Genomic DNA, 14,959 nt, shown 5'->3' with positions numbered 1-14,959 from the left:
ACCTGTAATGACCATAAAAAAATTTTATATGGATTTTAGTCCCTTATCAAAAGCAACCATCATGCTAAAATGCCTATTTGCTTATGAGCAAAAGGTTCCCTTTTGATTTATTTATATGTGTACACTTGCTTAAACTGAATCTTGAAATGAAGCAGAATATCTTCAGCAATGCTCTTTATTATGATTGAACTTAAAGTAGGTAGTGGTTAATCAAAGATAAATAATCTTACACACATTCAGAAACAGATAAACGTATGTTTTTAAATTGCAGGATTATAAGCAGCAGAAGACTGCAACAACAACTACCATTTGACAAGCACAGTGCACTATGCCAGGTACTTAACAGCCATTAGTATATTTAATACTCAAAATTCTGTGAGATAGGCACCATTATAAACCAACTTTACAGATGAGAAGGGTGGCCTTAGATGAGGTTAAAATAACTTGCCTATAATCTCAAAACTAACATAAGGTCAGGCTCCAGAGCTTGTACTCTTAACTAAATTTATTCCACATTCTATAGTATTCCTTAACATGTTACAATCTTAACATTATTCTAGCTAATTCTAAAATGACCAAATACAAATTCCTACATTAATCAATCTCTCTTTGACTCTAATTGGCATGGATGGGATCAATGAGAAACAGCAGCTACAGAGACTTCATTAAGCCACTCCCTCCTCCCCACTTTCAAAATGCAAGAACAAATCTTGGGAATTAAACAGAGTTAGGAAAAATTATATAGTTTTGGTTAAATTTAGCTTAAAACTTAGGCTACCATGTTTGTGGATGAGAATTCTAAATTGATCTTTACTAATTTATTCCTGACACCGACTTCCTAGGAAAACAGGGATGAACCACCAGTAATACCAAACTCTTAATATCAGCTACTACACTTTGTAAATACAGTGCCCAGAGTAGAGTGTAAAGAAGCCAACCAGAATATCTCAGAATGATCTACTAGTTCCCAGGTCCAAGTGGCAGATGCAGCATGGTTTCACTAAACTACCATTATTAGGTAAGAGCCAACTCAAAATCCCCAAAGCTAAAGTTAAATAATGACTATAGTCAACAGTATTACATACTGTATACAAAAACCATGCTGTTTCAGTTCACATGCTTAAATACGGTAGCGTGTCAAACACAAAACAACCATACACACCTAAAAAAAAGCCTCCAGGGCTTCCCTGGTGGCACAGTTGTTGAGAGTCCGCCTGTCAATGCAGGGGACGCGGGTTCATGCCCTGGTCGGGGAGGATCCCACGTGCCACGGAGCGGCTAGGCCCGTGAGCCATGGCCGCTGAGCCTGCACGTCCAGAGCCTGTGCTCCGCAACGGGAGAGGCCACAACAGTGAGAGGCCCGCGTACCGCAAAAAAAAAAAAAAAAAAGCCTCCAAAACAAAAAACTCTCGTGAGATCTTTTTAAATCAATCAACAGGACAAAATTCCCTTGTAATCATAAATTTTGAAGACTCTTGACTCAACAAGAGCAAGTTGTCACTGCACACAAAGTACAAATTAAAATAGAGGAAATACGTGGCTGAACTCCTAATTTGTTACAACAAAATTTAATCTGTTCTTTCCAAAGCACACCTTTATCTCAACACAATTCTGGAAGTTCACCCTGGAGGACTCTTCATTTAGGAGGAAAATAAAATTAACTTTTTCAAAGTTGAGCCCTTTTCTATAGGAACTATCATATTGTTAAACAAGTTTCAATCTAATCTAATCCATCACTTTAAGAAAAGAACAGACTGACGGGTTAAACAGTAAGAAGAACGTCACATTTAAGTCTAACAGAACAGAGAAGAGAGAGAATGTAACTGTTTGCTAAAGGGAAGTTGATTACTATAGATCATTAGCAATAAAAATGATAGTGGATTCAAATTACATAAAAATAATGACAGTCCTTTCAATATAAAATCACCAACTCATCAGACAGGGAATTACCATGTTATTTTAACAAAATGAGCTTAATATTCTATTCTTTTTTAATGTACTTAATAAAAGATAATCAGAGTAATAAGTATGACATTTCAAAGTTGACAGCATAAATTACTTGTGAAATTCAAGACCAAAAAACAAAGAAGCTTAAATGTCTCATAAAGAAAGAGTTTACAACAAATTTAAAAAGGATATCCCAACAGTAAAATAAAAGCATAGGACAGCAAAGAAACACCAAAGGTCAATAAACATAAGAGAAGCTCAATAGCAGCAGTAATCAAGTTTTAACAATGAGGGGTTTTGACTATAAAATGACAAAGATATGAAAGATTTTTACATCTCAGTGTTTTCAAGGCTGCAGAAAAACCAGCACCCATGAGTAGAAATATAAATTTGTGCAACATTTCTGAAAAGTTAGCTATCAATTATCAAAAGCTTAATTGTATATTTTGCCCTAGAAATTTATACTGTTTACAAAAACTTACACTGAGATAATCATATAAATGGGAAAAAATTTTTACCTTATAGAAGATCTTACCCTTCTATACTGTCCTAGAAAAATTTTTTTCTCTGAAACATAATATTATCTATCTTATTCCAAGTAAATTACTTGATCTAACTTCCATTTCCCAATCTGTATAATGGAAAAAAATAATCTCTCTCAAAGAATTGTTGAGGTGACTAAATGATAAAATGAAATTATAAAACATTTAATTTTATAAAAGTATTACCATATTACCTGAAACGGATACAGAAGATCATTGTCAACATAAATAAAATCAAGTCTGCCACTGCATAGTGAGAAAATCCCAGATGTATTTTCACCAAATTTGAAGGATGTGTTTGAGAAGCTAACAGCTATGTGGGGAGGAGGGGCCTGAACACCTCAAAGAAAAGATGGACATTCTCAAAGCAACTACAGGAGAACGGCTTTTCCAATGGACAACTCTAATACAGCCTGATCCAGAGTGAGTAGCAACAATTTATTTATTTAATAATAGTTAACAGTTCCCAAACAAGACTAGAAAGGTTTGGCTAGCACCATGTAATACCAATAATAGCTTCCGTTTATTGGGCATTTCTCATTTAGTCCTCATAACACCTCTACATGCCAGGTACTAAGGTATTATTATTCTCATTTTGCAAATGAAGAAACAGAAAGGTTTAACTAAGCTTAAAGACACAAAGACAATCAATGAAGAAACAGGGATTCAAACCCTAAAACCTTGACCATTATTCAGTGCTACTGGGTTATTACTATTCCCAACTCTTTGCTCTTGGAGAGAGATAAAAACTCACCACGAGCTCTAAGCAAGCTATAAACAGGAACCATGATGCTCCCCTGCCTACAGGAACTTGGACTCCAACAATTCTACCATACATATCTCTAAATCCAAAGTCTGTGCACGTTCCCACAGCATGGCAAGCAGAGGTGAATGGAGGTTCAGTCAACTCCAGTAAAAGAAGAATAGCTCTGAGTGTATTAATTTGGAACTCTAAATACAATTTTCCATAAAAACATTCCTGCACAGTACGCATGGGGAAAAGATATGGATGTGGCTGACTTGGAAATCTAAATACTAAGTAAAACAGTATTTGAGAACATATATAAAATGCTTAAAAATAGTTTTATAGGTGAAGTTTTAGGTTGTGATTCCCATTACGATTTATTTTTCAATATCTTCCCCCTTTTCTCCTCACCTTTTATTTTTTCCCCGAGATCAATATTTGGTTCCACGTTCAATCAATATTTGGTTCCATGTTTTAAAATGAGCCTAGCCATCAGAAGGATTGCGGAAAGATTTACATCCCAGATTATCTATGCCATAATCCTATTAATTTCTCCAAATTTACTTTAGCTTTCTCCATAAAAGAACTCTACCATAATACTCACTAGTTTGTTATTCCTATTTGGTTCCCTATGTAAAAGTAAATAATGTAAAAGTCATCTTTTGAAGACATTAGAACAGAAATGTACACAAAAATTCTTACATGTCAAATTAATCAGAAATCATACTATATATATAGATCAGTAAGTTTTGTAACACAGATGATACAAAAAGGAAAGGATGCTCTTAAGATTTGAGAACAGTGGGGAGGAGGTTCCAAACTGAGATCAAGCAGAATCATCCCAAACTAGGCCTCCACCAGCTATACTTCCTCACAGATAAGCCATCAGGAGATAAGCCAGCCTCTTTCGATCCCACTTCCCTCATCCTGACAAAGAGCTTTAAAATCAAGAACAGAAGAAATAAACATGATACTTCACAAGTCTTTTGTCCTCTAAACCCAAAGAATTTAACTTGTTATTAAAACCTAAAAGATGTGAAAATCTGTCATCCCATTATCAGAAATAAAATGCAAATGCCCAGGTAAAGCTGCATATTGACTGAAACATCACACTAAAGTACAATTAAACTAAGAGATGTAAATGATGAGCACCAGAGTGTTTTCGCCTTAATGTGGGGAGGGGAGAAAGCTAAATAGGAAAATGACTAGACAACTAAAAAAGAGGGCAAAGAAGGACCAAGAAATATATAAAAAGGGAAAAAGCCAAGATTGCCAGACACAAATTTTGAAGGAACATTTGTCTCAATCATCTGTGGCTGCACAGCTTAGCGAGAACAGTTAGCAAGATATCATCATGTTATTTATGAATATCTGTATCTCTACATCTAACTTTGTTATAAAGGTACTTTGTTCCCAGAGGAGTTCTGACCGAAAATTTTACTGCTGTCCAGACCACATTTGTGATTCCCAGTGACTCTCAGGTCTTTTTCTGTCATACCAGTTCTCGGCTTTATCTACCCTGTTGTTAAGGTTTCCTTATGCATTAATGTCTAATATATTCACTCCCATTTTCAACAGAACTCCATCTCCAGTGTTTTGGGGGGCTTACTCTCCCACTGAGTATACAGCCATAATTCAACTCCTTCCACCACCACCCTTGGCCAACAGTAATTGTACACATTTTCAAATAAATGTTACTTTTATAAATAAAAGTAACAAATAAAAGGTTACTTTTCCTATCTATATTTATGTATTTCTAACGTAGAAAATTTTAAAACTCAGTGCTTCTCAAATATCAACTGTAAAAGATCACATTTTTAAAAAATTTCCTATGCATCATAGTCCTATATGTTCATAAAACAAAAATGAATTACTAGAAAAATGATGACACATTTGGATGTTGTGGTATTATCAGATTGTTATAGAAGTTTCTAAACATTTACTTTTAACGTTTTAACTTATCTCCCTACAGACAGGAAACAACTCACCGTCTAGCTCCAGTCACTCGCCACCCTATGAGCATCAGTGCCCTAAGGCATATATATTCTCAGCATACAGCTCTTCAGGAAATTTTCCACGTTTGACAACAATAAACCAACCCAGACAAATGGCTAGGAACCTTCTTCTATACTGTTTTCACATCACACATTTTACTTCAACAAGTCCTTACATATACAAGGCCCTCTGCCATAGTTTCTTAGCTTATCTGTGATAGAAGAGAATTTTTAAATTTACTGAAGATCCTAACTCTCTACTTGTAATCAAACAATTCCTTCTGCTTAATATGTTTGCTTCCCCATATTCCTCACCCTCAAAAACCACAACTCAAAACTTCTCCATAAACTCTTCTGGATCTAGAGAATTCTCTGCCACTAGGCAATCATCCCACATTTAAATCCACGCCGATTAATACACCGCTGTGTAAATGTTCTCTAGTAGAGTCATGCACTGTCTCTTGAATTAGATTTGAGGAAAGCAAGAAAAACATCAGCCCATTCTTTTTAAGTTTTTCACACAGCCCAGAGTAAGACTGCCCACAGTTAAAATATCCAACTCATCAGACCCAAGTAATTCACATACCCCACAGGCAAAAAGCAGCATTTGCAGCTCAGGGGTTGGCCCAACTGAGATTTTCAGAAAATAATTTATCTAACTAGCCATGAAATAGTAAGTATGGCCTAACTACCTGTTTTCCAATCTCATTCTGAAATAAAATGTCACTGAGTTATCATGATAGCCTGCTTAGATCAACTGGAATTATGACTGAATATTTACATAAATTTGAGGTACTTCCACTAAAATTACATCATTAAACAGACGTTATAAATTACTAAAACAAAAGAATAATAGACGGAGGGTGGGGGGGATGAACTGGGAGATTGGGATTGACATGTATACACTGATGTGTATAAAACTGATGACTAATAAGGACCTGCTGTATAAAAAAATTAAATTAAATTAAAAAAAAAAAGAATAGACAAAGTCTCCATATGCCTTCAATTCACAGCATGCAATACTCCCATACCAAGAGTTGTTTTTTTTTACCAAGAGTATTTCTAATACAAAGGAATTTTAAACCTTCTCAACTCAACCATTAAACAATTTAAAAATATATGCAACCTGTACCCACAAAGATTCCTAATCATGGAGCCCACTACTGGAAAAAAATCTCTATGTCCCTACATATTATTTTAAATATAAATGGCAAGAAAATATGGTCCTTCAAAGATATACTATATGAATACTGAGTTTCTAAGTAGAGGCTGACACGTAGGTCCTTTCAGTTTAGCCAAACATTGAGTTTTAGAGATGAAAGACACCACAGCAATTATCCAGGCCATGCTCATCATTTCACAGATGTGAAGATTACAGCCTAGAAGGTTGTCCCAAGGTCACAAAGCTAGAGATCCAGGACCTCAAAAACTGCAGCACAGTGCTCACGTCACTAATCTGCTTCCATTTGGATACATTCTAATCTCTCTCCAAATACAGATGTCACATTTATAGTAATATTTCCTTCTATTATTTTCCTTTACTAAAATAAATTTTAGAAGGATGGGTATTATAATCTCCTTTTTCAAATCTCCAGGGCTCTTTACTATTTTGTCAAAAATTAATGTCAACAACAACAAAAAAATTAATGTCAACAGCTCTAAATCACATATTTCAACTTTAAGGTGCAATCCACCAAACCCTCATAAGTATTTATTTGCCATTCTAGTCTTACTTTCTACTCATACATCAGAAATGCTACTTATCACAGTCAACAGATTATTATTTTTAAAAATGTGAAAAAGCTACTGGGGGACCCGTAAGACTACTTAAGGGCTTTTTGTTTTCCCCTACACTAAACAGCTCCAAATAACCTGACTTCTAGGTCGTACCTGCTTTCCAGCACTTCACTGCTTCCTTCCATATTGAAGGTTTTGTCTACTGTCACTTCTCACTCACCTCTCACTGCTTGTGTCCAACTCTATTCCACTTCTACCACAGGGATTTAGAAAATACATATTCTCATTTCTGAGACTAGTATGTAAAGCAAAAGTAAATGTGTTCTTGGTGAGAGCCTGTAAGGAAGTCTATAAAACCAAACCCATACCTTTTAGTCTACCAATCTTAGCTGCTTAAAAGCATTTTGTAATTAATTACCTCCTTGTTCTCATCTATTTTCTAAAAGGAGATAATACTAGGTACATGAGGTATTGATATAATTCATACCTGACCCCACAGTTTTATTTTCTTGTCTAGAGAACATCTACCTAGTATTCTTTTTTTGTTTGTTTGTTTGTTTGTTTGTTTGCTTTTTGCGGTACGCGGGCCTCTCACTGTCGTGGCCTCTCCCGTTGCGGAGCACAGGCTCCGGACGCGCAGGCTCAGCGGCCATGGCTCACGGGCCCAGCCGCTCCGCGGCATGTGGGATCCTCCCACACCGGGGCGCGAACCCGTGTCCCCTGCATCGGCAGGCGGACTCTCAACCACTGCGCCACCAGGGAAGCCCCCTTAGTATTCTTGAAATTCGTTTTATACTACCTTCTGATCAGAGACTTCCTTAAAGCACCTTAAGCTTACATCAGTTTTCTAAAATTAATATTTTCTTTTTGATCTTTCTCCTATTAGGAAACTGAATTAGTTATAACTTTATAGTAATTTCCGCCAAGATTTACAACCTCCTAAACATCTTTAGCTGCTACTGATCCTAACCAAAATTAGCACCGTCTCTAGATTACTATTAACGTAGTGATTCTCAGTAAGACTCAAAGGCATCAAACTATAATAAACTACTACAAGGTACTTCAAAATCGATTCACGGTCTATCAACCTCAATTCCAAATAAAACTAAATTAAATTTCTAATATAAAGAGATTTTAAACTGTTTTCAAACAGTTGGGCCAATTATGAAAAGCTGAAGATTTTAAGTTTGCCTTGTAATGAGGAGTTTAAGTTAGGGGAGAAATCTTTGGTATTTAGACAAAGCAGTCAGAAAATAAAGTTAAAAGATGATTAATATACCTACAATGGGTCACATAACATCTAATTTAATGTTGTAGTTGCTGTTATCATAAAAAGAATGCATTAAGATAAAGAAAATGAGCAAAAGTAAGAAGATTTCATCCCTTCACATAAAATGTCTCTATTTCATGCACAGAGATCAAATAAAATTCTGCATATAAGAGATATACACCAAGGAAAATGGTTAACAAAAAGCAAGAAAAACATTACAGTCCTCCCCCACTTAAGACAACACTGACCATTAGGTAGGTAACATCCCAGTATCACCCCTATGTTCCATTTAGTTTCACGTAAGTTTCCATCTCACCTACCTTTCTTCTCTGAGAGATGTTGAGGGCACCAAAGTCATTAAACAAGGATGAAGCAGGTGAAGTTAGAGGATCTGGAAGGTAAGTTACATAAGTTTCCACACAGACAACTCAGGAAACCTATAAATCTAATAAATGTTTAACTTGAATGCTTATAAAGTAGTAAAAAAAAAAAAATCATATACCACTACAATAAACTCAATGCCTCACACAGTGGGTGTTCAAATATTTTGTAATTGAATGAAACACAAACTGGAGACTACTTCATTCAGCCAATAGTCAGTACACATCTATTCAGAAGCTATACGAATTAGAATGCATCTATTTGCTGAGAACCAAAAGAAAAATAAAATAGAAAAAAAAGGTGATCTTAACCATGTGTTAACCATGTGTTAACCATGGTATTAGGAATGTGTTTATGAAGGAAGTCTTCCTGTAGTTTGTGTTCTTGAGACCAAACCATAAGAAAAATAAAAAGGAGTAGGAAAAAAAAAAAAAAAAAAAAAAAAAAAGGAGTAGGGGTGGCAGGGAGAGTAGTCAAACATACTCTGAGCGATAGGACTTGGATGTTAACACTTAGGCAAGACCTTAAAACCATCTACCCTACAGAATATTCCATACTTTTAAGTTTATCACCACATACTTGATATTCTTACTAAAAAGATAAGGTAAATTAAGTTTTTAAAGATGAAAATATTAAATGTTTCAAAACACAAACATGAAATCCAAAGGTTTTATAGGTTCAAAGCTCTATTACTCTGCGGCCAGAAGTTACAAACAAAAGTACATCTCTAAATTGTTTCTCACTTAACAAATCAGAAGAGTTTCTGAAAAGGAATGCATGGTATACATTGAAATATTTTTGTCTTCATTTCTGAGCTTTAGTTAGTCCTATGTTTCTCATTAAATTATCTGTAAAATCCTAAAGAAAACAGAGTAAATGTTGTCATTTAAAGGAACCTTAAATCTCTTCATAATGCAGTACATATAAGTTGCTGCTTAATTTCTCTGGTTTCTTCTGTATGGATTTTCACAGTCTAGTCCTTCATTAGAATTAACATTAATTTAATATAACTAATAATGCAAAGAGAAAGAAGTTAATAAAATAATAAGATACAAGATTTTTATGTAATTTATACATTCAAGACTATAAAAATAGGTATTATTCATCCTTTACGCTACCTTTGATAGCATTTAAAAGTCAGCATATAAACTCTATGGGAATGCCAAAAATATTATAATGCTATTATTAGTTTCTAATAATTTTATTCAATATTAAAATGTTGCTATTTTTTCCTACAGCAAAAGAAGAAATTTCTAAGTAATGAGAGAGATTCGATACACACACATAAAAATGTCTATCTCAGAAATAATCAACATGCAAATTCTTATTCTCATCGTTATAAATAACTGTTTACATTTTACCAATATAGAATATTAATATTGTTACATATTTTTTAAAAAACCATTCCTGAACATTTATTTTTAAAAATAGGATGCAGAAAGATACAAAAGAAACATTTATTTTTAAATTAGGATATGAAAAGGAAATTCTGTATCAAAAGGCTTAAAAATGTCCATAATCTTTGAAACAGTAATTCCATGTCTAAGAATGTTTCCAAAAGAAATAACTCAAAATATGAACAGATTCATACACATAAGTCCAATACTGGACTTTAAAAAAACAAAAGTAAGTAAATTATGAAAATAAACAACAGGATTCAATTTATAATGACCTAGAAACACTCATGTTATAATTTAAAAGTATATTTAATGCAATCTCAGGTATTATTATGTATATAAAGTATTATGTATTATGTGTATATGTATGTATATACATATATCCAAACCTTAATACTAGTTGTCTCTGAGTGTGAAGATAACAGATCATATTCTTCCTTACATCTATCTGTAATTTTCAAAATTTTTACAATGGACATATTGTTTTTAGAGTCAGAAATACATATATCTGTAAGAGAAAAAGGGACCAAGTCTTACCATGGCCTGCATATGGCTTGGCACTGTCATTTAGAAGGCTTGGGGAGCTGCTACTATTAGTCATTCTCTGAAACATAAAATATATATACATAATATCTTTGAGGAATACAGAATTAAGAATATTCAACCGATTAAGTTAAGACTGACCCTCTTTGCGTCTTCCCCTCCAATCCATCGTTCACATCAGTGACACTCTAATCCTCCTATAAATGCTGCTGCTTGGATTACAATCATCTATGCAGAAACTTCGAAATACTCTCTACAACACATCAAATGAAAAGTTTACTCAATAGCCAGGTATTTAAAACCAAAGTCACAGAACTATTTTGAATTGCACTTCCATAACTTTTTAGCCTGAGCAAGACACATAACTACTAAGTTTCCTTATCCATAAAATATAAACTCCAGTATCCATCCAAGAGGATGTGAATGACTGTAAGTCAATAAACACTCTCTACTATTCTCTCCCAACGCATATTATCCTTCATACACCTCACAGATTCTCTAAAATTAGGTTCTTCTCTGTTCTCTAAATACGTCCCCGCGCTTTCTTAACACACTCCACAGCCTCTATGGTCTCACGATCCTCATAGGCCCTCATTCCACACTCAACAAAACACACAGAGGAGTAAAACCAGTCTCTTTCTATCCATCCTCTACATTCTCCAACTCCACCCTTGAAAGCTCACCCTGACTCCAAACCTACAAGAGACGGCTCACCTATATCCCACCTACATCATCACCTCCTAAAATCCCACCTCCCACTCAACAAAAGTGAAAACAAATGAAAACTCCAGATGTCTCCATCCCCGGAATAAACTTCAGTGTTTAGTGCCATATAAATCCATACCAACAATACCTGCATCAAGGGATACTTTGTTTCTACAGGGCTTCCAAATCCATTAACTCCAATAAAGCTGGTGCTGAAATATGAATCTGTGAGGCTGGTATCAGTTAAAGCACCTCCATCTATTCCAGGAACTGAAAGAGAAGGAAAATTCAAGTATTTAAATTATTTTAAAGCACAAAACACTGATGTAGTTTCTCTGTTCCCAAATAAGTTTTAAAGCCTCAAATCTCTGTCACACTTGTTTTTATTTACCTGTTCATAAGAAAAGGCAGAACCAAATAAAACTGTCTCAACTCTAGAAACTTGTTAAACAATGCTCAAGTTGAAATTTTTTTTTCCAGAGATAGCTATTTATTTTATATTAGTTACCTGAGAGCCACCAAGCACAACATGAAGAAACAAAGCACACTTGCATTTCTACTTTTCTCAAGTTTTTTTCTTTAACTTTGCAAGAGGACAGGAGAATATAAACCACTGCAATTTCTCCTGTGAATCTTCATATGCTAAACAGAGACAAGTTTCTCAGGACTGTTTCTCATAACACATCTTAAGAAACAGACCAGCAGTCTCATATTAACTCATAATTCAGTAAGCCAATTCTACCGTGGGAGCAATGGGATAGAGCCGAGGGATACAGACAAGCTTTCTGTCGATTTTACGGCAGAATAATACAGAATCATTGTAACTACTAACACAACCCATCATATAGCAACAAAGTGATGGACAATGTTTTAGATGCTATTTCCTGGTAAGTACAGTTCATCCTTGAACAACACAGGTTTGAACTGCATGGGTCCAATTATACACAGACTTTTTCTCAATAAATATATTGGAAAAATTTTTGGAGATTTGTGACAATCTGAAAAACTCAAAGATGGACCTCGTAGCCTATAAATATCAAAAAAAATGAAGAAATCGTACGTCATGAATGCATAAAATATATGTAAATGTGGATACCACTCTATCCTTACATAGGCATAAGGTGAGTGACATTTAATATAAAATTAATGTGTTAGTTTTCTTACTGTTTTATAACTTTGCTTTCAAAGAATTACATTACCGTACAGTATGCCTCTCTCTCTCTGAACTGGAGAAACTATTACAGGTGACATAACCTATCATCACAGGTTAAGTGTTTTTCTTTAAGTGTAACACTTCCAATACTGTATAATGAATATGACTATGAAAATTTTATAATGATTCATTTATTAGCGTATAGGCCAGGCTATTGTGAAGCAACCATGTCACTTACACTAAGCTACCATAAAGCAATCATACTGCTGCTTCTTCATTATCAGTGCAGGACACCTGTAAATAAATACGAATTTCTTTTCACATTATCTTTTCATTTTTGATGTCTAGTGTTAGTAAAACATATGACACTTTGTATCATATAAGGCAACAGTGATGTAGGTACAGACAGAAAGTGGTTCACCTTGTAAGCATACAATGTAAATTTATATCGATCAATACAGTACAGAACTGAAAATGTATTTTCTCTTCCTTATGATCTTAATAGCCTTTCCTTTTCTCTAGCTTACTTTATTGTAAGACTACAGTATATAATACATATAACATAGAAAATATGTTAATCGACTGTTTATGTTATTGGATAGGGCTTCCCAGTCAACAACAGGCTATTAGTAGTTAAGTTTGGGAGCAGCCTGAGGGACTGGAGTTCCATAGACCATGCTTTTTTAAATAAAAAAAAAAGCCCAGCTGAAACTACTAAGTGGTTCTCCTCTGCCAACTAGGACATCAGAGACAAGATGCTGGCAGTGCTCATCCCAAGGGATGAAATCCAAACTTCCTAGTCTGACATTAAAAAGCCCTCAACAATCTGTTCTCAACCTATCATTCTAGTATTTCCTGAAAGTGCTGGGTTTGAGACTCAATTCTGCCACTTACTAGCCACAATGTCTTAGGCAAAATGGTTATAAAGTAGAGATGATACCATGACTTGTAAAATGAGCCTCATACCATCTACCCTGCAAACTTCCACAAAAAGTTATGAAAAACAATGAAACAGTATCTTAAAAGTTCTTGTAAAAATCCTGATGGTTGCACAGCTCTATAAATTTACTAAAAGTAATTGAATTGTACATTTACAATGGGTGAATTTTATAGCATGTAAATTATATTTCGACAAAGCTCCTTTTTAAAATCGGTGGAGAAAAATGGGATTACTCAATAAATGGACTTAAGACAACTGTGTATCCAGCAGGGAGAAAACTGAGTACCTTACACAGATATTTCCAAAAGATCAAAGATTATAATGTCAAAGTATACACCTACTATAAAAAGGTCTTACAATAATCCTAACATTATTGAATTCTCTCCTCCAGTCAAAATGATAAACTCACTATATTTTGAAGGTCCACACTTCATCAGTTCTAACACACACACACACACACACACACACCCCCCAACTCTATGTTCTACAAGACACAGGTATAATGGAAAAAAACCAAAACACTTGAAGTTAGTCATTCAGTTCTAATCCAACTCTTGCCATTCACTAGCTGAATGACCTTGAGCAAAACCCTCTAAATTTCATTTCTTCATCTGCAAGAGAAGGCAATCCCAGCTCACTCACAGGGTTGTGAAAGGGACTCAAGTGAAGTAACCTATGCAGAATGCCTAGCACCCTGTCTCATAGGTAATCATAAATGTTATTTTCCTCTTCTCTTATCTCTAGAACGTATACCCCAATTATTCCAAGTTGTGTTTAACACACAACTCTATCTCTTAAGATACTGTTTATATCATTCATGTGACAAAATTTTTTTCCTTTGATCTCTTATTGCTGTCTTCAACTACTTAAACATTTAAATTCTTACCTGTTTCTGAACTATCTACCCATCTAAATTATCTGTAAACTGAGATTTGGGACTACTCCTGATATTTTTCTGGTATGCCCTATTCTACTAGCACATTTACATAAACACTTATTTACAGTTAAGCCCTTTTTTAAAGTAGGTATTTTTAAAACTTGATAAAAGATACAATAGATTTTCACAACCAACTTCTATAAAACACCCCATGCAAATGATATTATTGCCTCCATTTTTCTGATGAGGCAATGAGACTCAAAGACACTAGATTGACAGCACAGTGTGGATGCAGGCCCAAGAAACAGGGGCTCCTCGACCACTCAGCAGACACTCACACCATCCTTTTCTGTACTGCACTGCGGAATGAGCACAAACTTTTAGCAAATACAACTGCCCATAAGGTCTGTTTCAGCCAGTTGCCAACTACTGATCTTTGACAGCATATTTAACCTAAGTCTTTTTTTTTCCTCCTCTGTAAAATAGAAACGACAACACCTACTTTCCAGTGTTTTATGAGAATAAAAGGCCTGGAAGTTTGTACCTCTTGACTATCTTCACTTATGCCCCTGGACCCCTGCATCTGGCAACCACCAATCCGTTCTCCACTGTATCTGTGAGTTTGGGGTTTTTGTTTTTATTTATTTTTTTATTTTTGGCTGCGTTGGGTCTTTGTTGCTGCGCATGGGCTTTCTCTAGTTGTGGCGAGCGGGGGCTACTCTTTGTTG

The 14,959-nt window shown here is 34.9% G+C and overlaps 1 protein-coding gene across 1 annotated transcript in view; it reads right to left on the bottom strand.

Annotated features, from left to right (window-relative positions):
• PAN3 (poly(A) specific ribonuclease subunit PAN3) overlaps positions 1 to 14,959 on the bottom strand; it is a 115,346-nt gene that overhangs the window by 92,412 nt on the left and 7,975 nt on the right. The window contains exons 2-4 of the mRNA XM_065896119.1: positions 11,410 to 11,531; positions 10,551 to 10,617; positions 8,556 to 8,626 (exon numbers count right to left, since the gene is read on the bottom strand). Of these exons, the coding sequence (XP_065752191.1) occupies positions 8,556 to 8,626; positions 10,551 to 10,617; positions 11,410 to 11,531 (260 nt within the window). The remainder of the gene's footprint in view (positions 1 to 8,555; positions 8,627 to 10,550; positions 10,618 to 11,409; positions 11,532 to 14,959) is intronic.

The sequence above is a fragment of the Phocoena phocoena genome, chromosome 18 (assembly GCF_963924675.1).
Source record: "Phocoena phocoena chromosome 18, mPhoPho1.1, whole genome shotgun sequence".
Taxonomy (NCBI): Eukaryota; Metazoa; Chordata; class Mammalia; order Artiodactyla; family Phocoenidae; genus Phocoena; species Phocoena phocoena.
This window is presented reverse-complemented; position numbering and strand designations above follow the sequence as displayed.